General features: G+C 36.9%; 1 protein-coding gene across 3 annotated transcripts; it reads left to right on the forward strand.

The window, feature by feature from the left end:
* The first annotated feature begins 2,768 nt into the window (after positions 1 to 2,768).
* LOC113659810 (intraflagellar transport protein 43 homolog A) lies at positions 2,769 to 22,230 on the forward strand. Of its 3 annotated transcripts, XR_003444695.2 has the most exons (12): positions 2,769 to 2,922; positions 3,373 to 3,480; positions 3,609 to 3,623; positions 9,360 to 9,430; positions 13,338 to 13,373; positions 13,854 to 13,900; positions 17,610 to 17,682; positions 20,128 to 20,203; positions 20,376 to 20,438; positions 20,772 to 20,937; positions 21,100 to 21,164; positions 21,964 to 22,230. XR_003444695.2 is itself a non-coding variant. In XM_027172859.2 (10 exons), the coding sequence occupies exons 1-10, from the start codon at positions 2,869 to 2,871 to the stop codon at positions 20,880 to 20,882; spliced, it is 654 nt and encodes a 217-aa protein (XP_027028660.1). In that variant the 5' UTR covers positions 2,769 to 2,868; the 3' UTR covers positions 20,883 to 21,064. The 3 variants fall into 3 exon arrangements, 2 of the variants coding, with proteins under 2 accessions (XP_027028660.1, XP_047677198.1); XM_027172859.2 differs by lacking the exons at positions 21,100 to 21,164; positions 21,964 to 22,230 and having other exon boundaries at positions 20,772 to 21,064; XM_047821242.1 differs by lacking the exons at positions 3,609 to 3,623; positions 21,100 to 21,164; positions 21,964 to 22,230 and having other exon boundaries at positions 20,772 to 21,064.
* Positions 22,231 to 24,564: the final 2,334 nt, after the last annotated feature.

Genomic DNA, 24,564 nt, shown 5'->3' on the forward strand with positions numbered 1-24,564 from the left:
TTGCTATGAAACATCATAATGTCCACATAAAGAATAAAGTCGAATCTCTCTCTCTCTCTCTCTCTCTCTCTCTCTCTCTCTCTCTCTCTCTCTCTCTCTCTCTCTCTCTCTCACACACACACACACTCTCTCTCTCTCTCTCTCTCTCTCTCTCTCTCTCTCTCTCTCTCTCACACACACACACACACTCTCTCTCTCTCTCTCTCTCTCTCTCTCTCTCTTTATCTCTTTCCATCACACTCACACGCACACGCTCTCTCACACACACACACACACACACACACCCGCCCACACCCACCCCCCCCCACCCCCCCCCCCCCCCCCCCCCCCCCCCCCCCACACACACACACACACACACACACACACACACACACACACACACACACACACAATTCTAATTTCAACAAGCATTAGCTCCCTCTAGTGGATTTTCTTAGAACATGCACACATCGGGCAGCTTATGTCCTATCTGTAGAATAAAAAACAAACCTAAATATGAGGCTAATCATTCAAGCTGCACAATCGTGTCATATTACTTAAATGTATATATGTATGTTTGTCGTTTTGTATTAAATTTTGTTTACCTGCAACAAACCCAAGGTGAGTATGAGTGTGAGTATGACTTACACTATGGAGGCATCTTATCCATGCCATGGTTTGTAGTATTTCTGTATCCAATGAAGCCTAAGATTTACCCTGAGCTAAAATATGATGGGATGTATTGTTGCAGGCAAATAATAAACACTGTTTTTGATTGTTTTCCAAGAACATCAAGTCTTGAAGTTGTATCCACTTATACTAAACAATCTGCTATTTCTATAAGAAAATCTTTCCTCAAAATCTTCTCTTGTTTCTCTGACATAAAGTTAATAATACAAAATAAAAAACTCCTGAAAACTTTCCTGTAGTGGAGAACAGTTTTACCTTTGAGTGTTACAGGATTGAAGCTGTAGCTATGAGGTGGCAACACTACATGCTGTGCCATACTGAATAAATTTACATCCCCTCACAGAAAATTGTGCCATGTCAGTGATTACATACTTTTCCTCATCTCTTTATGTGGAGCATTTACGATTTTAAAGGTGAAAAACTGTGAATGCACTACTTCTATAGCTGATGTTATCAGCTTTGTTGATCAAACATGTGTATGAATGAATTTGGCTTCATGTCTGAACAATTCCATTCAATTGTTCATTCATGTGATATTGATAATGAACAACCTTTTATACAAAGGTCCTTACATTCTCTAGCTGGAATGAACTACCCGGTGTTTGGTTTCTGCAGATTGCTGCAAATCACCATTTCTATATATGGTGAGGTCTAAGACTTTTCAATTGACATAACTGGCAATATTCTAGTCAACAATAAAAGACCCCAGATTGCTGGCACGCAACCAAGTATCCATTGACTAACAAAAATAAACTCTATCAGATGCCAAAAACTTAAATTAACTCTCAGTGAATAGTTTAACCACAAGGACACAGACGCTACATGCCTTAACATGCAGTCCCTAAAATATTCCAACAATCTTATCAAACATTGCTGGCTGCATTACACATCCCCTTCACTGATTTTTGCTTTTGCTTGCTGACAACATAGATGTTAAAAGCAGTCTTACTCAGTAAAACATAGTGTGATCATGGACTTTTCCTTCACTGTATACAGAAACTTTAACCTTTTCAAACAATTCTAAGGACTGTATGGCATGAAAAGTACAACTCAAAGTAGTGCTAGAGTTTCTTATCTTATAATAACTTATCTTAAATTGTACAGCTCAGTTAAAACATGTCTGGAAAAGATCACACACTTAAACTTTTGCTTTGGTTCATCTGTGTGGTTTCTGATGCAGTAGGAACAATCAGGTAACTTGATTTATATGTAAAATGTTAAATGTATATGTTATTACATGAAGTGATGTTTGACATGAGTGTGAGCAATTTGTATAATGGAGTCAAAAGCTTACATTGTTACATTGGACATCATGACTATAGAGTGAAAACAAACTAAAATAAATAAACAAAATAAATAAATAAATAAATACTACTACTACTACTACTACTACTACTACTAATAATAATAATAATAATAATTCTTCTTCTTCTTCTTCTTATTATTATAAATAATAATTATAATAATACAGAGATTAGGTACAAGTATGAGCACTATTTGTTTACAATGCAGACACATTTTTTTGTCTTTGCAGTGGCTTTACAATTACAAGAAAAGTGAAACAAATGATATGCCAGTAGAATTATTTTTAAAATGAAAACAGAATAGTAATGCTATTGTATCTAAATAAATTGTTAAAAAGACAAAGGTATGGTGAACTAATCTGGAGTAACACAACTGATACTACGTTTCTAAACACGTAATCCATTGTTCCCTTTTTGCACATAACAATTTCAGCACATTAGGGCCTTAATAATAAGCTGATAAATTGAATCAGGTGGGTGTGCTGAGTGAAGTTTTGCTCTCTATCCCCCAAAGTCGATACCCCTGACACATCACATGAAAGCAGAGGTCTGCTCACCAGACATTATTATTATTATTATTATTATTATTATTATTATTATTATTGTTGTTGTTGTTGTTGTTGTTGTCTTTGTAATATATAAACAGTGTTACCACCATATTTTAAAATATTTGTATTTACACAAAGTACATTCAGCATTTCCTGTGGAATAGTTCAGTTTATAACAGTATGTAATTATTCTAAATCGAAATGCATGATTTATTAAAATTTCTTTAAGAAGAAAAGCAAGATAAAGTTGCACCTTGGAGACGGTTGCTGTGCGACGCTTCTTCATCTCCAGGAAGTAAAACTCCAGAGAGGTGGAGCAACAGGAATCTTCTACAGACTCCCAAAAAATGGACGATTCGTTGCAAATAGGTGAAAATGGATTCAACGGATTTCCGAAAAGTGTAAGTTATCCACTTAATGAATGCACTGAAAGAGTTTTATTTTTTTAATATATATAAACTATACTGTATATGTTACTGGTAGTCTATTGGTTAGCAAGCGAAGCTTAGCTAGCTTACGGAGAAGCTAATGTTAAGGCTTAATGCTATCAACTGAAGGCTTGTGAACGCAAAGTTACATCAGTAGCCCTTGCTATTCAGCAAACCTTTCTGTTTTTATTTATTTATCGGCAAACAGTGTTACATATGCTGGGATTTCAAATGCTAAAAGCTAACGAGCTAGTTAGCTAACGCTTTTAGCACGCGTTGAACTGATGCGTCGGGTTGCTATAGCAACAGAAAACGGTTGTCTGCAAACATACCTGAAATGTTCCTTTCTTCCAGACACTTCATCATATATTGTTTAAATAAACACGATTTCTTTTAAGGTTGTGATGAATATTTTATCAACAGAATGCCAGGAGTGGTAGAAGAGCTCGCCAAGCTGTTGATCAGACGTCTGCAGAAGATTCACGACACGGCAGGAAGTCGTCCTCCTCGGGCATGTCAGCACCTGGAGAGGTGAATCCTGAGAGTCAGGGTCACTACACATCCAGCTGATATCCATCTTACATTTACACTACATGTGTCATTTATAATACTTAATCATACCGGTGTATTTGCTCCTGCAACTCGTTTGCTGCGTCAAGGAGGAAGATGACACGGTACAGTAGCAACGCATGGCTTTGCTTCTAGTGCTTAGTTTTGTCCATGTTCAGTAATTTTATACCATGTGGTAACATCCATTGGTCTTTAATAGTCTCCAATCACTTACCCCAAAATGACTTGGTATAAAGTTACAGTACTTGTGTTCTTGTGTTGTTGTTGTTAAACCTTTTACAGAACCCTATTAAGTGGGAAAAGAAATACATGTATATGTAGTTTATTCAGTACAGATTTACAAACAACCTATTTAAAAAAAAAAAAAGGAAATTTAGAAAGATTATTTCAACCTGTACGATAATATTTTGCTTATTTGTCGGCACCAGAGATTAGATTTTTATTATTTGTTTCTGAAATTTCCACCCATACCACCCATTGTTCATTAAAAGTGTCACTAGATATCAGTTAACATTAGTTCTAGGTTTAGGAATTGTGTTTCCACAGCTGTAATGAAATGAAAAAAAAAAAAGGCTATCCCCTGGCCATGCTTTACAGACCCTGAGACCCTGAGAATCATGGCTTCAAGGTACATAAACCTAAGCTTTTATTTAAAATTTATTTATACAGTATGAATAAATTCACAGATTTTTGAAATCACTATCAGAGCACTTTATTTGGGTTGTGGATCATGGTAATCATATAGTGTGTACCTACTGGCAGCTTTATCAGACACATCTTAATAAACTAGGTTGTCCTAAAAGTCTCTATTCATAGGAAGAATTTACATGTTTTTACAAAATCTTCCATGCTTACAGTATATATATATATATATATATATATATATATATATATATATATATATATATATATATATAATATATATATATATATATATATATATATAATATATAATTTGTGGACACTTTTGGGACACTCTGTTCTACTACTGCTACCATACCGCTAGAATGTCAGCGTTGCAGCTGAGAATGATCCACCACCCAAATACAATGTGCGTCCTGGTGGTTCTGTGGCGGTCTCTCTTTTTATTTGTGGTCTGGGTAGAGTTTGGCTAACCAAACATGTATAAGAACAGATTGGCTAGGAGGTATTCATGATAAAAGGGCTAATGAATGTAAAAACCAGGTAGGTGTAAAGTGAAATATGATAACATTGCAAATGATTTTATTGAGTAGAAAGATCATTCCTCCTGCTGTGAGCTTGTTGTACTATCAAACTATGGTCATTTTCCTTTCTAGCTCCAGTTTAGCAGGCTTGCATCAACACAATGGCATCTACAGTATGGAGACTTTGGTTTGTCCCCAGGAGTGATGAGGGCTCTACATGGCCTGGCTTTTCTCCACTAGGAATTCCAGCAATGTTATTTCCCCCTTCTTCAAACTTCCTAAATTAGACCAACTTTCCTGATGCAAAAACATAATTCTCGTGCCCTCTACGACCTTCCATCTAGATTAAATACATTTTTGGGGTCTTGTGTGACTGAGCCAGTTTGGGGTCAGATTTAAACTGTTCTAAATATATATTCTGCATCAAATATATTCCATTTTTGCCTTGATGTGGCATCTTGGCGAGACAGACAGTAGTGGACCTACAGTACATTCTCACAATACTTTATCGATAGCATTACAGTATATGAAGCACGCTCAAGTTCATTTGATGTTATTTGTCATTTGTTCTAGAAAAGCTTTGGAAACACATGATACTGTATGACAGTGTTGTGTTATATGCCGGTCTGACTTGTGCTACATAAAACCTATATGCTTCTGTTTATCCAGCATTTTAGTCTACACATGTTTGCTCACCATGCATTACTGAAGCGTGAACTTCACAGAAATCTGATCAAAACCAACATTTCCACTTTCTGTGCACTGGTAGCTTTATATCTATAATCTAAAATGACATCATGTCAATGAAGTGTGTAGTTCCATTACAAAGATATTATACTTATTGGAGGGTGACATGGTGGAGCAGCGGGTAGCATTGCTGCCTTACGGCTCCAGGGTCTTTTGTTTTATCCTGAGCTTGGGCTACAGTCTGTTCCGCAATAGATGTTCTGCACATGTGTGTATGAGTTTTCTCTGGGTACTCATCTTCCAAAAACATGTTGGTGTGATGTTTTGTGCCCCTTAATTGAGATCGAATGACATCCCATCCACTTTTCACCCAGTGTTCGTGTTATAGGCTCTAGATTCATCACAACCAGGATATAGCGCTTAATGGAAATGAATGAATAAAATAATTTATACCTGGATTTTGTTTGGGCAAAATAAAAGCTGTGTATATGCAGTTGATTAATGCTCTTTTTATAATGTTTGTTATGAGTCAGCAATCACAGATAAAATGTGTTTCATCTTGTAAGTTATCTGATTATGTAACTTCTGGAGGTACAGGCAATGATGTTAGGCTGATGTCCAGCATCAGAAGCACACATTATGGACAGGGACATTAGAAGCTTCAGTGGTCTTCAGTGGCCTTGCATGCCTCACATTTGGTCTCGATTGGTGGTTTCGTAAATCACTCCACCACTGGCAGAGCTGCAAAGCTTTTCAATGCTTGTGAATTTCCCAGAAGTTCTGTGGCAAAACTTTGAGTGTTCGAGCATTAGCTATGGCTATATTCCAGCAAGCAAAACAAGATCATTTGAAAGCGTCTCATCAACAGTACTGTAAAATGATTTTATTGTTTATATGTAAACCATTTATTAGTCAAGGATTGCACAAATGACCAGCACCATTGAACACCAGCCTAAATAAAACACATTGCGTAGTTTGGTAATATATAATTAAAGTACGTTTAGGACTATAAATTATTTTCCTCAGTGGAAAGTCTCTGAGAAGCCTGGATGCATTGATAAACAGACTGTTGTCATTATTTCAGATGACCTTATGCTTCCCACAATCCCTTCTTTCCCATATGCCATGAAATTACTCGTGCCATTTTAATAGGACAACCAACTGCTTTTGTTCTTCCTTTTCTGTCTCTGTATGAGGCTTTTCAGCTGCACATAGCTGTGGTGAACGAGCTCAATAATGGCAGATTATTTATTTCATGTAAAGCTAAAGACATTCTTTCAGGACGTTGTGTCATTTGCTGACCCAATTTGGTAATGTGAAATGCTGTGAGTTTTTCAGACCCATTTGTTGCCCACCCACCCTCACTGCACGATTCCATCATTCAAAAGTTCCTCTGTTTTTTTTTTCCTGTTTGACATCTGTGATCTTACTCCAATTGACTATTTTCAGAAACAAAGAATGAGAATGAGAGAGCAAAAGGCTGTTTTTCCTGGAGTTATGTTGCCTCATTCCTAGCATTCAGCATTCTCAACGATGCTGTGTGCAGTTCCCACACTCCCATTCTTTCTATTGCTCATTCTCCACTATCAGGCTTTAACCCCAGACAGGAATGGATCTGTTATCACCGGAAACCCAACACACACAACTACAGTAGAACTGATTAGAATATCAGTGAGCGTGAGTCATACAACCTCCTAATGAACTCTTTTAGATGTGCAAAATAGTAGATGAACCGCAAACAAACTACACTGTCCGGTGTAAATATTAAGCATTCCTTAGGTTATAAAACTGTTTTTAAAAATACTCTAAAGCTAACATGTTTTTACATCATTTTGAACTTTTTAAATATTTATTTGTTTATCATGTGACGATACCTAACTGAAATTGTCTCCTGGAAGCATAAATATTTAAAATGATGAAACACTTTGTCTTTTTAAGTTACATTATATCAGAATAGCGTTAAAAGTTCTTTGCCGTCCCAATCGCAGTATATAAACTGTATATAAATGTTTCTAAGACATCTTGGTGTCAGATACCACAACACACCTTCAGAGGTCTTGTGGAGTCTTCAAGGAGTCAGAGCAGTTTGTAGGGAGGTGTACAAAATGGTATGCAGGTGGATTTAATGTTATGGCTGTTCGCTGTATATATATTCATCTGAGCAATCATAGCATTTTCGCCACTGCTAGCATTTTAGTATTTAATTAAGAGTGACATACATTTTAATCGCTTATATGTACATTTAATGTTGTGGAACATCCCCGAAACAACACTTCCATCATAACAGCTATAAACAGTATCTTAATCACTTTCTCTTAATATGTTAATAAAACTGAAATCATGCAGCTCATTATGTTTACAGCAAAAGCTTAACATCTTAACATTTAAGATAAAAAAAAAAACCCAAATAAATGGGAATCCTCACAGAAATATCAATAATGTTTAAAAAATCTGTTAATGTGCCAAGTCTGCCATTGAAGTCCATGTGTTCACTGTTACTACTCGAAAACCAATAATGTTTTAGAACAAGCGTGTTTATATAAACCTTTGATTCGCCTTCCAGTTACATTTACTTTCAGAGCGGCTGTTATAGAAAATAAATCGAATCCTTCTGATACATTTGCTTTGAGGATGCAACAATGCTGTGGTATCAGTATAGTTAGCTCTTCATACTGTAACCTATCATTATGTTGATTCTTGCCTTATATGGTGGTTTTACTAAAGGAATCCTTTATTGACTAACACTTGCCTCTTTTAAAAAGGCATCATACTAGGCCTTGAAATATATGATGTCCAGTCATAAAATGTGTCATATTGTGCACAAGGCTGGCGGTTTGTTTGTTTGTTTGTTTGTTTGTTTGTTTGTTTATTTATTTATTTATTTATTTATTTTTAGCTTTGAATATTAAAATTTTGTCTTACAACTTCATTAGTGCTAAGAGGCTGACAATAAATCTAATTGTTCATAAATCAGCTACAAATAATAAATGGGTGCTTCATAAATTTGCTTATGCTAATTTTTTATATTAATAAAAAAAGTAGTTTGTGATATATTTCCTGATGTCCTTATCTAGGAGTCACATTACATTTGAGTGATCCTTTTTATGGGTTTATTTAATGCAGAAAGCTTACTGATCCAGCAAGCAAGCTTAAGCATTGTTAGAAGCAACAATAGCATCCCTGAGCATCATCATGTCTCAATAAAACATACACACACTTAATCAGATTTTGTTCTGTGTATACAGTAGTATAAAAAACAGTAGATTGTCTTGGACATTTCTGTTATTGATCCTTGTGGTTAACGATTGTATGCGGTTGAAACAACTGGCTGTCCGGTTGAGTGATTTGTGATTGACATAAATGAGGGATGTCAGAAGAACAAAGCCGTAGTGTCTGCACCAGAAGAAGCAGATGAGTCTAATTTCTCCCTTTAATCCACAGCAGTGTTCTGACAAACATTCGTCTTTGAAAGTATTCACTGAAAGCATTTATTGAAGTGGAATATTTATGGAAAAAAGGTCCATAGCCACTGTGTAAAAAAATAGGAGCATCAGTGTGAAAATGGTCTGCATGATTTTTGAACAAAAAAACAAAACAAAACACTACATATAATACTATAGGTGTATTTTTTCCAGCATTATAGTTTTGGCAGTGCAAGCACTGTGGGACAATAGAGAAGCTTCATAGGGAGTGTCTGCATAGTTCAGTTAATCTAGAGCTTTAATCTAGGAACACCTTATTCAGCCAAAGAATGTGTTTCTTTAGAAATGGCAAAATCTTTCTCCAGGTGTCTTAGATTACAGATTAGTGAGTGCATTTCAGGAAATACCCTGGCCTTCTTACTATGTGATTTTTTTTTAAATACACATGTTTGATCCTATATTAACACTGAATGTTGTGCATGTACAGTAAATGTTCTGTATAAGTTCAGTACATTATAAGTTTTAGGTGCCAGTTTTGGTTTACTAACTGTTTGTCATTTTCTAGGGACCTCCACCGAAGCCACCTCGCAGACAGGGAGGTTGGGCTGAAGAGACCACCGGGACCGGATCTGCCAAGTGAGTTCCCACAAATCTATTTGTAACAGATGTGACAGTCCATCTCATTGAATTACTGAGTAGTTTAATGGGAAAAAACATTTCTACGTATCATCATCTGTAGCCTATATCTTGGTAAGGATAACATAGACTTTTTTACTGATATGATAGCTGGAGGTACAGGCAATACTGATAGGATATTTAGCACTGACTGATATTTATATGTGTAATACTTATGTACATATAATCTCTGTGTAATACTTATGTACATATAATATATGTGTAATACTTATGTACATATAAACGCACACACACTCTCACAGGTTTTAATCTTGTAAAATGAATATATAAACACTCTCAAATCCTCAAGGCAAACCTAAGTTTAATCTGAGCTTGAATGAATTCATTCATAGTCTAACCCTTACTAACCCAAAGCATAGTCCTACCCTTTTTGTCTGGAACACAGTATACAAGCACACACATACTGTACATGATTGCCCATCAACAAAGCAGGCTTCCCAGAAAAAAAGCATTAGGTTTGTCACGTAATCCTTTCAGGTAAGAATGCCAACAGTGTCTTGGGATACTTTATTTCCTGCCAATTTAAGCCAATTTTCCACTGATGGCTGAATAGTTCAGCGAGCTTTTTTGTTGTTGTTGTTGTTGCTGCGCCAAATATTCCCACTAGTCTTGTATGTGACTGAGATTTTGACACTGATTCAGAATTGTGCGCTCTATATGGAGTCTTGTGTATTTCTTCAACACAAAGCACAAAAGGAAACATGAGAGTCTGGCCAACAAACTGAGCATTAAGTTTAACTTACGTTCATCCAGGTGTGTTGTGAAATGGATGTTAAGTCGGTTGTACAAATCTATGACCCTATCATAATCTTCTACCTATCATGAATATATAATAAATGTTTATAAAAGAGAATGTCAAGAATCATATTTCTTGTTCCAACCTAGATAGTAATAACCAAATATATTATGTAGATTATTTATGTAGGGTCTTCTAGAGAAGTATGATTATTTCATTTATTTATTATTGATTTAAAAAAAAATGTTGGTTTCTTTTTGCGGTTAGAGAATCTGTGATAATTGCTATAAAACCTTTCAATTTCAGTTTTTGCAATGCTTAAGGAATGCAGTGTCCTGTATGAGTCACTGGAGGGTGGTGTTCTCTATTCAAACACAAAAAGCTTTTCAGGCTTGAATTAATTTAATGCAATAATATTTTTAATTCTTACAGATCCATAAGACAAACTTTGCATGTTGCTCAATATTTTGCTCATTAAATCTTATTGTAATAAGAACGCTATTTCAGACTGGGAGAAGCCATGGTGTATAAAGCTCATTCTGTTGTATCACTGCACTCTACAGTCTGTCAGTGGCAGCGTGTCACTTGTTCCAGTTGATTCAGTGCTCTGCTGCTTCACTACTTCTTTCCTTTAAAACTAGAGATGCATATAGTGGCACTCTGAAGTGAACAAGCCGGCTAGATTGGATTCATTTGCATGGTTTTCTGAATCACTGATCCGGACAGCAGTGGGAACCTTTATACATCTGTCTCAAGACAGGTCAAGATGCCATATCGGTGCATTTACCTAACCTGTCTTGATTTTCTCTTTTCTGGGGCAGGGATAAAGGACAGAGAAATAGTGGCTAGAGCTCTGTATAAGGTGTTAAAGGGGTTCACGAGGCATTGATCCTGCACTGTGAAACAAGTAACTAATGGTCCCCTCTAGAGCAGGCAAGGACTTTTTTTTCCAGCTCAATGTCACCCCTCATGCTCAATCACCACTGCCCTGCTTGCACTAATCCCACAGCAGAAATCCCAGGATTTGCAGATCTATCACTCCTAATTGACACTAACTGATCTGTCAGTTTATTGATGAACCTTTGAAGCCAGGTTGTCACAATATATTTTATCCCTAACAACTTTTTCCAGACAATTTGACCATGTCTATCGCTTTACCTTACATGAGTCTTAATCAAGAGGTCCTGTAATGTGCTTTAAATGTGACTCTGCCCAGGCAGGACACACACAGAGGGCAGTGGGATGAGCTGCTGCTCCCTTACCCCACAGTACTGTACAGAGCATAACTAGAAATACAGCTGTTGTGTAAAACATTATAACAAGAAAAACATAAAGATTAAAATCCTGGTTACTTACCTTTATGCACAGTTATATGAAACCTGCTCAGTAAAAATATAAAGCATAGTGACAAGTGAAAGGAAAAATAGTGCCTGTTGTGCTGTGGGATTCGTCCACTCCATTTACCCTTTTTAGGTAAGAATGACTGAATGTATATTTAAAGTTATCTGACTGATTAGCTTTATTCTCTGATAAGATTCAGGATGACCCTGCCCCTGTCCATGAGGCCATGAGGGAAGAAGACTCATTGAATAGTTTATAGAGGATGAAAATGATGTAACTTAAATTTTGTGGCCTTCATAGTTATTAGATCACAAGCCTATTGAACATCTTTGAGCGATTTTGTAGCGACAGTGCGCTTCACTGATCACTGGCTGAGGATAATTTTGGAAGAATGCTGTACATGGATGGATGGATGGATGGATGGATGGATGGATGGATGGATAGATAGATAGATAGATAGATAGATAGATAGATAGATAGATAGATAGATAGATAGATAGATACATACATACATACATACATACATACATACATACATACATACTTTATTCATCCCATTGTAAAATTCACAACATCTTTCTAGTACAGTTCCAGAGATTTGTAGAATTAATGTCAAGGCACGCAGTAGTAGTTTTGAAGGCTCATGGAGGCAAAACTCCTAACTAAGGCACTTTAAATTGTTTTTTGTATTTTATCATCAATCTGTATCAATTTCTCAAGTTGTGACATCTGTTTTTTTTTATTGTGCCACAATACATGTGCCGCTACAAAATCACTCAAAGGTGTTCAATAGGCTTGTGTTATAATATAAAACTATAAAGGCCACAACATCTGAGTTACATTTGAGTTATAACCTTTGAGTTACATCATTTTGAGCACTAATTGATCTGAATTTAATCACAGTATATTTATAATGCCTGAATTCTGTGTGTCTGCTCTTTCAGAATAAAAAATATAATGTCCAGATTAGATATAATTATATATATCTTAATTTTTTTTACTATATTAATTCTTTTTTCTCCTTATGTTTAACTTCTGTTCTATGTTTATGTTCTGTAAAGCTGCTTTGAGATGAAGCCCATTGTAAAAAGCGCTATACAAATAAACTTGAATTGAATTGAATATAATTTATCTTATTTAAGATTCTGTATGTGCGACAAATATAATTTTTCACAGTTTTAGCAATTTATCAATAAAGCTGATATTGAATTGTTTTTATTTGTGGTGAGATTGGAAATAAATGCCCTTGTATTTCTTACCCAGTAGGGGGCACTAAATACTAAGAGAATCTCTTCTGTTTCTGTTGTTCCTGATTAATCAGAATCAACACTGATTTGCTCTTTAATCTCCTTAATCAATGCATGATGCCCTGAGTGGGTTTCTGTTGTGGTCAGAACCTTGTTTTAAAGAGCAGAGGGCAAAACAAAGTGTGACAATGCTACTTCTTTTTTAATTCCTTCACAGGTCTGTTATGTAGATACAAATTCTCCCTTTTAATCCAGTTTATCTAGTAAGCACTTATTATTAAGATAAGGTTGAATGAATTGTTTTAATTAATCAGGTTGTTAAATTATAGAAGAGTAGTAATAGCAAAATTATGCTGTTTGCTTAATAAGGGCTGAAACACTTGTATCCACAAAGGTATCCACTTAATCATTAGTGCTGTGATGATTAAGGACAAAAAAAAAAAAAGATTCAGTAAGAAAGTATTGTGCAAGTAAAAATGTGTTGTTGATTATTTTAACCTTTTCTATGTTTTCTTCTTCAAAGAGCTGGAAGAAGACAAGGTCCCGAGGAGGTCGAGGAGTAAGTTTGATACTTTTCCGTTCGTGTTGTATTACTTTCTCATATTGCTGATTAAAAATAAGAGTTTCTCTTAAAAAAATAAAAAAAATAACGTAACAGTAGAATAGCCCACCTGTTTACGCTTGCTTCTATAAAAAAAGGAAATTGCCATTGCTTGGAAATTGTCCTTGGTTGCAACTAATCCTGGCATTCCAAGAACAATCACTTAGCCTGATTAAAAGACATCATGGTGGAGTTCTCATCACTTTAACTGAGGTTGGGTGGGTGGGTGGGTGAGTGGGGGGGTGCAAGACGTTTGTCTTTTTTGAATTCTTACACCACTTTACCTGTGCCTTCAAGCCATGTAGGACATAATTACAGCAGGAGAGATTAGCACAGAAATTTCACCGCTAAGTAACAAGTCTTTTGCTTTGGTGATTAACAGCTCCATAGCCTTTGCTCTAACAGACACATGTTGTTGTTGTTGTTGTTTGTGCATAGCCGCCGGTTAAGACCTCAAACCCCCAAGGGCTCGGATGATGAAAGCGGTGAGTATCCCTGTATTTCTGCTGGTGATGCTGTTCAGCTCACCTCTGTTAACACAGTTTGCCACACAGTTCACACTTATTCTTGGGTATGTTACTGAATTACAGTAGACTAAAAATGGCCTTCGATCGATCACTGCAGTGCAGTTATTCAAATAAAACCTCTTTGTTAACTGATAACTAAGCTGTGAATTTGCACCATAAAATCATTTATTTGATGAATTACACACTGGACTATGCAAGGAATACAACACAGCGGATGTGCCGTTACAGGAAAATAAGCAATAATGCAGCCCGACCAGTGTAACACACCCTAAAGCTGATTAATTTCTTTTAACAGCATGTGCTAGTGTTTTTTTGCCACAGCAATTTGTCAAGAATTACATTTGCTGTTGCTGTTGTTGTTCTTCTTCTTTTTCTTCTTCCTCTTATTTATCAAGCAACATAAGTTTAATAATAAAATTTTGATGTCCGTGGCAGGTACCTGTTATTTATAACACGATTGTTAAAGTTATACCCACACCTCAAGTGGAAGGGTGAGAATTCTCCATGCCTGTAACCACACAGGTCATAACGTGAGTGGCAGCACTCGTGCGTGTGTTCACTCACACTACTCCCTGCCCGATGTGACTTCCACTGGGAACATGGCTTCCACACACCCTGGAGCTCTTGAGGTCCACCCCACAAGTAATGTCAGAACTTTCAGCAAAGCACAGCCTGGAATAATTGTTCCATTTTTCTACCAAGCAGCAGGGGAAATAAAGGCTGAAATTGACAAAAGTAAAGAGGAGGGGTGAAGAGCAATGCCACTGGTTGCACAGTTTCAGAAAGCGGCACTGCTTTGGTTCTGACGTTGAAGGATCTCAGATTAGGCACCTTAGAAAAATTCCGAAAAATAGTATCATTGTTCTATTTGTGTCATCAAGAAAGTACTGAACCCTCAAGCTCTACAGTAAAACATTTGGTCGAAAGAATTTATTCTGAAAAATAAAAGCATTGCTTGTGGTGGAGTGCTGTTCCAACACACATTCCAACACATACTTACTGGTCCTTTTTAACATTTAAATCAGTTTGACCAAATTACCAAAATGTAATTACCAAAAGAAATATGATATCGGATTTTGGAAATGTTCAAAATGTTAGCTTGTAATATTGAAATTTGATTTAGAAAATCCAGAAATGACTTTGAATGAAACATTTAGGTTTAAAAAAAAAACATTTTTTTTCACAATACCTTTTATAAATTTTATACAGTATGTTCACATATATCTGTGGATCCTTCCAGCTAGTGTAAATCTAACAGTCAGCTCTGACAATACTGTGACTATACAGTATCAATAGCTATTTTGCTGTTAAATAGCTGTTCTGAGCTGGGTTTTTAAAGTGTTTAATGAGACTGCCTGATATACGATACATTTTTTTATAGTTCTATAGTAGACCATGCCAAAAATGGTCAGATGCCATTGCTGATGCCTTTGGTTAGGCTCTCTCTCTCTCTCTCTCTCTCTCTCTCTCTCTCTCTCTCTCTCTATATATATATATATATATATATATATATATATATATATATATATATATATATATATATATATAGGTCTATTTAGGCTTCTGTCTCTGAGTAAATAACCTTGGTGGGCGTATTGGATAGGAGGTAAAACAAATCTTAAATGCTGGGAGGTGCAGCCTTGGTTTTTGATGGAGTCGTCATATTAGCTTGTATTCAACGACCCTTACTTCTCCCCTGACCTCTCATAATAGGCTGTATTGGAACCTCATTTAAAAACGTTGTTTTGCTTTGGCCACTTAATCATGGCGTTTGCATACACAGAGCTAAGCCCTGCATGTTTCACATTGAACTCTCATAGAATTGTGTTGATAGTGCATTATTTGCTGAGATGAGGGGAGGGTTGGGTGAAAAACAAGCCTGGAATCTATTTGCGAAGAGCTGGACGTAGAGGCTTTTTGATGTCACTGTGCTAAGACCATTAAATTTGATTGGGGGTCCAGGGGGGACAGATTCTGCTGAACGCACTGCTTTGGAAATGAGAGGACAAAGTGTCACCCAGGACCTCATGAATATGAAGTAGCGCTCAGCGCGCGCCTGCATTTATTTGGATATCAGAAACACAGATGAATCTTGTCAGTGACTAAACGAGGCTGGCATTTTTAATTAGATTTAATTAAAAATAAAAGAAAAGCAAGAGTTATCAATGGAGGCATAAGAGGGCTTGTTATCAGTGTCAGAGTGATGGAATTTAACATGAGTTGCAGGCTGTGTTGCGTAGACTGAAGCTGTACAGTCCAAAAATTCCCCAGAGTGTGTCTTGGTTGTTTGAAGGTGTTCAAAAATAACTGTGTAATTACTTACATTGATGTTGATTAAAAGGATCGTGTAATAAAGCGTCTTTAAATTTGTGGGGTCATATAAAAGGAAAGTTTTGATTTTTGCACACTTTTTTAATTTGTAAGAGATGATAAATATAAATATACTTCATTAGATCTTGTATATTACTTTCATATGTTATCAGCCATGTGATAAATGACTCACTTTTGATTAGAAAGCAAAAGTACAAGAGAGAGACGCATTTTCCCAAAAGACAAAGATTAGTTTTTGTTTTATACGTTTTCAATGCTATGTATAAGTTTTCATGTGAATAATATGCAAATAGTAAACGTTTTTATCAGAGCTTATAGTATATTGAATGAGCACACTGACACACCATGTCCTATTTTCCTTTTGTTTATGTCTCTTTCACACTCCCCACTCCCCAACATACTCATACTAACACTTCCTCACTCTAATGAAAGTCCATCCAAAAGGGTGTGTGGGTGGGTGTGTGTGTTGGGGGCTGTGAAAGTTTGCCCTGTCCTTCTTTGGGAGCAAAGCCATGCTCTGTCCTGTTGAGTTTTGCCAATTAAAGTGGGTTCCCACTGTTTTGAGCGGCGGGCAGGCAGCTCCTGGCACTGCGGCTCCTGCCAGGGCGCGCCGTGACTTCCGACCCCACACAGATGGGCACACCTGGAGCCTAGCCCATGCCGATCGGGCACACAGGTCACCCACTCCAGCCCAAAGGGTCCGTAGGGTAGCCACCAGTGACAAGGCCCAAATGCTGGGGTAGTGGGGGGTAAGGTGGGGTGCATAAGTGGTGTGGGGGAGTGCATAGAGGGTAAGGGGGAGGCAATTTTCAGGGAGCCCCTGGCCAGTGCTCTGCCTCGCAGCAGGAAGAGATGCCGCCTTGCTCACTGAATATTCATGCCCGCCTGGTCACTGTGACAGGGGGCAGTGAGGAAGAGGATATTAGAGAGAGAGTGAAAGAGAGATGAGGAGTCGGAGGGAGAGAAGAAGCAGGAGAGGGAGGGTGGGAATCAAATGCCAGTTCACACGCAATATAAACAAAAATTAACAGAGGAGACAGACGGCATCTGTGAAGCCTTATGATTCAAGAGATGTGAGATATGTTGCAGCTTTCAGTAACACCCAGCAGTAGCAAGCAGCATATGGCCAAGCATGTTCCAAGGGCTTCAGGTTTTTTTTTTTCTTTTTAGAAAAGTTTGCAAAATGTTTGGTCTCAATTCAAATTTTTGCAGCCCACCTTTCCTTTTTGCTCCCTTTTGATCTCTTGCCTGTTTCTTATCCTCCACTGTGTCTAATCAGACTGAAACATCCACCATTAGAACATGTGTAGTTTATTGATGTTATTCTTTTTCTTAGATATCCCTGTGATCCCAGATCTGGATGAAGTACAGGAAGAGGACCTTACCATGCAAGTGGCTGCACCTCCCAGGTACACAGCACCTTTGAATTACAGTAACTTCTGCCACAGTAGAAAGCCAAATTAAATGTGTTGCTATTGCGATTCTCATTTAACCCACACTGCAGATTTCTATGCTGGTTTTGAGCTGCGTAATAATTGCTGGCCTGTTGTCAGGTTTAAAAATGAACCCTGTTATACTCCATCTATAGTTATGATATATGTGTAATGTCACGCTCCTTTGACAACTGATGTACTGATGAACTGCTAATACGTCAACTAAGACTGAACCCCATGAGATTTGTTAATCTGACATGCAAACAGCTGATCTGACAACACTACAGTTTCCAGTTGTGAGTAGAGATGCCATTTGGAGAAACTTTCCACACAATGAGTTTATTCTTTCAGGGGTCACACAGTGAGTGTTTATACAGAACTGTGCAAAAGTCACAAACAACCTGTATTCTTTTCAGTCAAATTGTTAATTCAGTTTTCAGACAGTACTGTTCATTACTGTTATTGTTCAGAAAATACAGCAGGGTGTTCAACAGTAAAAACAGTAGCAAATCTGTAAATATTTCATTTGGAATATTTAATATTGACCCACATAAGTACTGTATGGCTGTTTTATTGTATTCTACATTTCTCCATCATTATTGTGTGACAAATAATTAACAGTACATCCTGAAGGATCATTTGTGTTGTATTTTACTTTGGCACAGTACTATAGACCTCTTATTTCCTCTTCATCATTTGTGATACGATTTGTGCTTTGTCTAAGCAAAACCATTGATGCTTTCACAATACAGAGTTCTTAAGTAAGTCTGGAAAATCTGAAAGTAGGGAATTTATAGGTATTCAATCAAAGACTTGGAAAAGTATAACCACAAAATATATTGGATGACGTATGGCTTTGTCTAAGCAGGAATTGTTCATGTTTCTGATTCACCTGATTGAACAAATCAGCTAGTTTGCTTGGAACTGGACAGAAGCCACCTCACTCATACCAGTTGTTTTGTTGTCCACAGCCAAGTCCAATTCCTATGTTCTTCTCTGCCTAAACAAACTGCATCATGGGGAAAATGCAGCAGGGTTTGATTCAAGCAGACCAAACACTGCACATGTGGGGTGGGGGGGGGGGGGCACAACACTTTCCTTAGACATTTCCTTACTTTCATCATATTATATTCCTTATAGTATTATTAATAAAAATAAGATCAGGATTACTTGTGTATCGTGAAGCAAAGTTGATAACAAACATTACTGCTTTAATATCAGGTGCTAAATCAGATGCTAGTGGCTAAAAGACATCAACAGGTGATAAATATGAATTTAAATTAATGATCTGTGAACAGGACTTTCATGTATTATGAGGATTTCTTACATTAAGAAGAGCTTTAATTATGTAACTGATAACTAAAGCAATTAAAGTTTCATGGCATATGTTAGATGCCCTCTCTGTGTACCGACTGTGAGATTGTATCCACATTGAACTCATCGTAAGGGCAATGTAGCATGTACTGCAATGTGCTTTAAGTACGACTGGCATGTGTTGCGATGTCCTGGCTACTTTTATAGATATGCTCTCAGTTTAATGTACAAATTGCGATACTCAGCTGTCTATCAGTTTAGAGACTGAATTCTGCTTGGCCTTGGTTTGATTCCAGCACTTCATAATCTAGTCATTTTTCATGGTGTTTCTGTTTTGGTTTTGCTTTCAGGCTCAATGCAATATGTGGTGTAATGCAGATGTCATTCTACAGACTCTTTAATCTCAGATGCACTCTTATTTATAGTGGGCTCACACCAAAGCAATGTTAAAGTCTCCATTTTGATTCGTCAGAAGATATTGATGAATGGGAATTCAGGATCGTAGCTTGTTCTAATATGTTATGGTTTCTTTAGCAACAGCTAATACACAGGGCACATAATCTTAGTTTAATAATAAACAGATTTTTTTTTAAGTGGGTAGTTATGTAACAAAGAAAAAGGTCTAAGCAATGAAATAGTGAGGCTTTCTGTAAGAGTCTTCGGTGTCAATGCTTCATGACCGTCAACATAGACTTGATCTTTCTGGTTTCTTAGGAAATTGACAAAAACATTTTTTTACAATGTCATTATTTTTTAATCATAATAGAAACTAACTTTCTTTTGGACTTTCCACAGCATTAAACAAAATAATCAACAGTTAAACAGACGATGTGTTGTTCATTTTTTGAATTCTAAATGTGTGGCATAAGAAGTGTAAAACACTTTTGCATGTTGCATGCTGTTCTAGGAAGATAATAAGCTCGAATAATAAACTATATGGGATTCATTGATTATTTCTTGTAACAGGACTCACCATCACATTTAATCCTTACTTATTAGTGCTGAAACCTTTGCCTTGAATGAAATGAAATATACTTTAACTAAACTTTTTCTTACAATGTACATATGTTGCTTAATTCTGTCATAATTTCTATCTCCACACCTCAGTATCCAGGTGAACAGAGTGATGACCTACAGAGATCTGGACAATGATCTTATGAAGTATACAGCATTTCAGACTCTGGTGAGGAACGATTCTGTTGCTCATGCTGATTTTCTTTAGTATTTTTAAGTAGCTTTTTTGATCATTTTCATTTACAGTATGAACCTTTACATTCTATCGAGGATGTTGTTTGTATGGCTGATTATTTATTTATTTATTTTTTGCTTAATGCATATTGTGTGTTTTTGTCCAGGATGGTGAGATTGACCTGAAACTGCTCACCAAGGTTTTAGCACCAGAGCAGGAGGTGAGAGAGGTAAGTAGACTTTTAGGACCAGACAGGGCTGATTTTTTTCCCCCACTCCATCCAGGGCTGACCAGCTGCTTGGCCACCAAAGGGGGTTATGCTGTGCCTCTGAGGAACGCAAGATTTATGACACATTAACTTTAACTCTCCATCTTTTCAGCTTTCTTCATCACTGCATTGTGTTTGTTTTATGATCACTTCACACCGTCCCTTCTTCTTGCTCCTGGCCTTTTGCTGTTCTTGTGCTCTTGTCCTTGCTCTGGCTTTTTCATCCCTATCCATTTCATGTCCTTCTCTCCATTACTCCTGGCTTTCTCTTTACCTCTCGTGCTCTCTGTGCAGGAGGATGTTGGCTGGGACTGGGATCATCTATTTACAGAGGTGTCCTCCGAGCTGCAGACGGAATGGGATCAAGGAGAGAGAGAGGAACAGTCTCCTCTTCCTGTGGCCTGAGGATAGATGACTTTCAGTGAAAGGCCAGTGCATTTCTCGCTAGGGGCCTCATATTGTATCCCCCCTAGTTACACCTGCATATATGTATGTATCTTAATATTGTTCATATTGAAATTTTAACCTCTGGAATTGTGCTGTATTTTCCATATTTTGATATTAAAAGCAACCCAGAAAAAGTTTTGCTTCTGTTCTCCTGAACTCATTCATTCATCTCAAGACCTTTCATGTCATTCATATTATTTGGAGAGAATTTGTAGGATCAACTCCAAGGTTAATGAACAGGTAAGCTGAAATCCAGTTAATTGGTTTAAAATGAACTTTACACAACAGAGCAACACAACCTTATCATTATTGACTGCACCATTGACTCTATCTGTCTGCTCTTGGCCAAAGCTTCCACATTCTGCACAATTATCTCAAACACATTGAGCTAGGATCCTATTGACATCACTGGGATTAACATAATTAAATGTTTATATTAGGTCTGAAAACCACTCTCTAATTATGAAAGGTTGCAGGTTTAGAATGTGAAAAGTTGTTTAATCAAGACTTAATATAATGTTAGACATCAGGGAATTATTTCTCCAGCTATATGTTATACATACACAATAAAAGTGTTCAAAACTGTTCCTTTTACAGCAGTATCAACTGAGTTGCTGTTGTAAATATAGTAATTTACTGTAGTAATTTTTTAGTAATAACTTTCCAGGATGATGGCTGAGTTCCTGTTTTATAAATTACTGTAAATTTAATATAGCTCTTTATCGAGTGAAGAAAAATGTAGGAAAACACTGGTTGTTATTCAGAGCTCATTAAATAAGCCAATAGAAAGTTACCTAATTTTAAATCTCTTTCTGTTAACTAGTCATTAAATATTAAATAAATAAATATTAAATAAATAAGTCAGTAAATATTTTTTTCTCTTCTCCAAGAAAAATGTTTATAATTTTGATAAACTTAAATGCATAAACATTTTTCTTGGAGAAGAGAAAAAATATTTACTGTTTACATACAAAACTGTTTGTCTTGCAGAACACTGTTGGTATGAATCTAATAATATTTCTAATCTAATCTAATGCAGGAAAACCTGGAACCTGGACCTGGAAACCCTACTGATTACCCAAAACATCAATATAAAAGTGTGCAACAGAAGGAGAAGTGATGAGAGCTAAGGTTGCGTAAATATGAGCTTCACCTCATTTAACAGTTCTCACCATATAAATCACCCAACCTAAACTTTATACTGGTTAACATTGCCTACACATGGCTTAATGCAGTATAGTAAGTCAATATAACTTAGTGTAGCACATCTTATCACCTGCAGAACTAGCAAGTTGTTTATAGTAAATATTCTTATATGCCTTGCCAAATATAATTTTTTCCATATAACCTTTAAAACAGTGTTTGGTGGAGAGCCATAATAAATAAGAAACAGTACAGTCTATGAGCAGAGTGTTCATTGGGAGGCTCAGAATGCAGAACCAAGCATAATTTTTTTCTGCATTTCCTGTACAGTCTGCCTTTTTGGGTTTCTGTGCACTAATTTGTGCTGATACTGTTTTTTTTTTTTTTTTTTATAAATTAATCTGGTTCTGCCATTTAGCTGTAAATTCAAGCTGTGCTTTTAGAATAGTTTTTAATGAACGTTTGTGTCTAGAGAATTTAATTGTGGAAAAACCTTCATCTCTCTAACTGAAACATCAGGTAAAAAAAAACAAAAACAACAAACATTGTGGACACGTTCTGCTTTTGTTTTTCCAACTCTGTGCCCAGTCTCTCTCTCTCTCTCCAGCTCTGCTTCACTCTTTCTCTCCATGTTGGCTTATTTAGCCACCTTTAATGAATTCTGCCCATATGCCCTGAGCAGCTGCCGTGATGCCCCTTCCTCTCTCCCCTGCCGAGCTGTGAAGTGCCCATCCATGTACAGACAACCTCTAGCTGTCTCTCTCAGGGATGGTAGTGGCTGCCACTCCTCTGCTGGCACGGGGCCGCCGGTGTGTTTAGGCGAGCGGCGTGCAGGCAGGCCGCTCAGATTAAAGCGCTGTGATAGTAGGGAAGTGACCCAGCTCAGACGAGCAGCCCAAGCTCCGGCCAGTCTGCTGGAGGATTAGGCGACAGGGAGGCACACAGACAGAGGGAGAGGGAGTGATGCTTGGCATGAGCCGGTGTCCAGCTCCTCAAAGTGACCTCTCTCACTCTGTTCCTTGAAAACAGCTTCTGTCTTCCTCTAGCTCAGTTACTATCTGCCATAATTCTGTAGTCCTGCACGGCAAAACCCACCGGCTGCCTTTAAATAGGATTTATGCAAAATGGTGGCATACCTTCCACATCTTAACCCCTTATCATTAACTAATACATCTATCATATTCGTTAGTAACTACTTTTAATTATTTAGTCACTACAATAAACATGCATCACTGGAATAACATTCATGAGGAAAGTACAGTAAGTCTGGTGCTGCAGAAAAATACCGACAGTCTGTTGTTGCCTACAGGAGACAGTCACGTTTATAACTGTAGCCATACTCCTCAATTCACTATTCAGCTTACAACTATTATAGAGTTTAGAATTATTTCAGGGATAACATTAATATTGATGCTCATTATCTGCAGCCACAAGGAAATCTACCTGGCTTTAGTACTGAATACACTGATGACAATAAAACTTTTGGGATAAAATGACTGGTGCGATTTTATTCTAGTTCCCCAAAACAGTTAATAAAAACATTTAGAAACCTGATTATGACTATGATTATGATTATGATTTTTCCTGAACTTTTTAGAACTACAGCCTGTTTATCTCGTAAACCTCCAGGAACTGTCACGAGGTCCAGACCTCGGTCTTGTAACCTCATATTATTTTTAAAGAAGTTGATTGATTGATTGCTATCTATTTTTTTTTTATTCTGTTCCGATACAATCAGATTCAACATGACTTCATTCATATTTGTTTTATTGAGTTATAGCGCTGTACACAAAGGCCATTAAATATATGTGATCAGCCAGTTAGAAACATAAATTAACAATAACATTCATATCTGTCTCCACTGTGATCACGTCGTTAAAAGGATAACAATAAAATCACTGACCCGCTGACTATTCATTAGAGATACTCAGGGGTCCACAAACCTTAATATGAGATTCTCAGCTGTTTTAGAGCATTTCCTGCTGTAAGGCCATTACATTTTTAGATTGCCTGAGTGATTTGAGAAATTCTCAGTGTTATCCCAACCATGATGCACTTTGCATAGCATTTAATACAACTCATGGGAAGCTTTTTTAAGCCCTATGATGAGGATATATATAATTTTCTCATGTGAATCCACAATGTCTTCTTTGAAAATTTTCTTTGTGTGAAAATAACTTCTCTATCAGCACTTGGCGTAAGTATTATAAATAAAATTCCCTAAGCCGGTCCAGGCTAGATGACCACTGCTCACTCCTCAGCGCTTTTTTTTTTCTAATGAAAATGAGTTTTCTTTTCTATAGCCAGCAAAACAAATGAGAGGGGAAGTAATACATTTTTAATAACGGATCCAAAAAATCTGGATCTGACTGTATGTATTTTGATACAGCAGTACATTTAATTGCCAGTCAGAAAGGAGATAATAGGCTCGAGTGCTTTTCTAATATGCTGAGCTGCTGAAAGAAGTTTCTCCATCTTATCTCCTCTCAATATCTGC

The sequence above is a fragment of the Tachysurus fulvidraco genome, chromosome 12 (genome assembly GCF_022655615.1).
Source record: "Tachysurus fulvidraco isolate hzauxx_2018 chromosome 12, HZAU_PFXX_2.0, whole genome shotgun sequence".
In the NCBI taxonomy this organism is placed as follows: domain Eukaryota; kingdom Metazoa; phylum Chordata; class Actinopteri; order Siluriformes; family Bagridae; genus Tachysurus; species Tachysurus fulvidraco.

Coding starts and splice junctions, on each gene's coding strand:
- LOC113659810 (XM_027172859.2), top strand. CDS start 2,869: ATGGACGATTCGTTGCAAATAGGTGAAAATGGATTCAACGGATTTCCG. Junction 9,431..13,337: donor ACCGGGACCGGATCTGCCAA/GTGAGTTCCCAC, acceptor TCTTCTTCAAAG/AGCTGGAAGAAGACAAGGTC. Junction 17,683..20,127: donor CAAGTGGCTGCACCTCCCAG/GTACACAGCACC, acceptor TCCACACCTCAG/TATCCAGGTGAACAGAGTGA.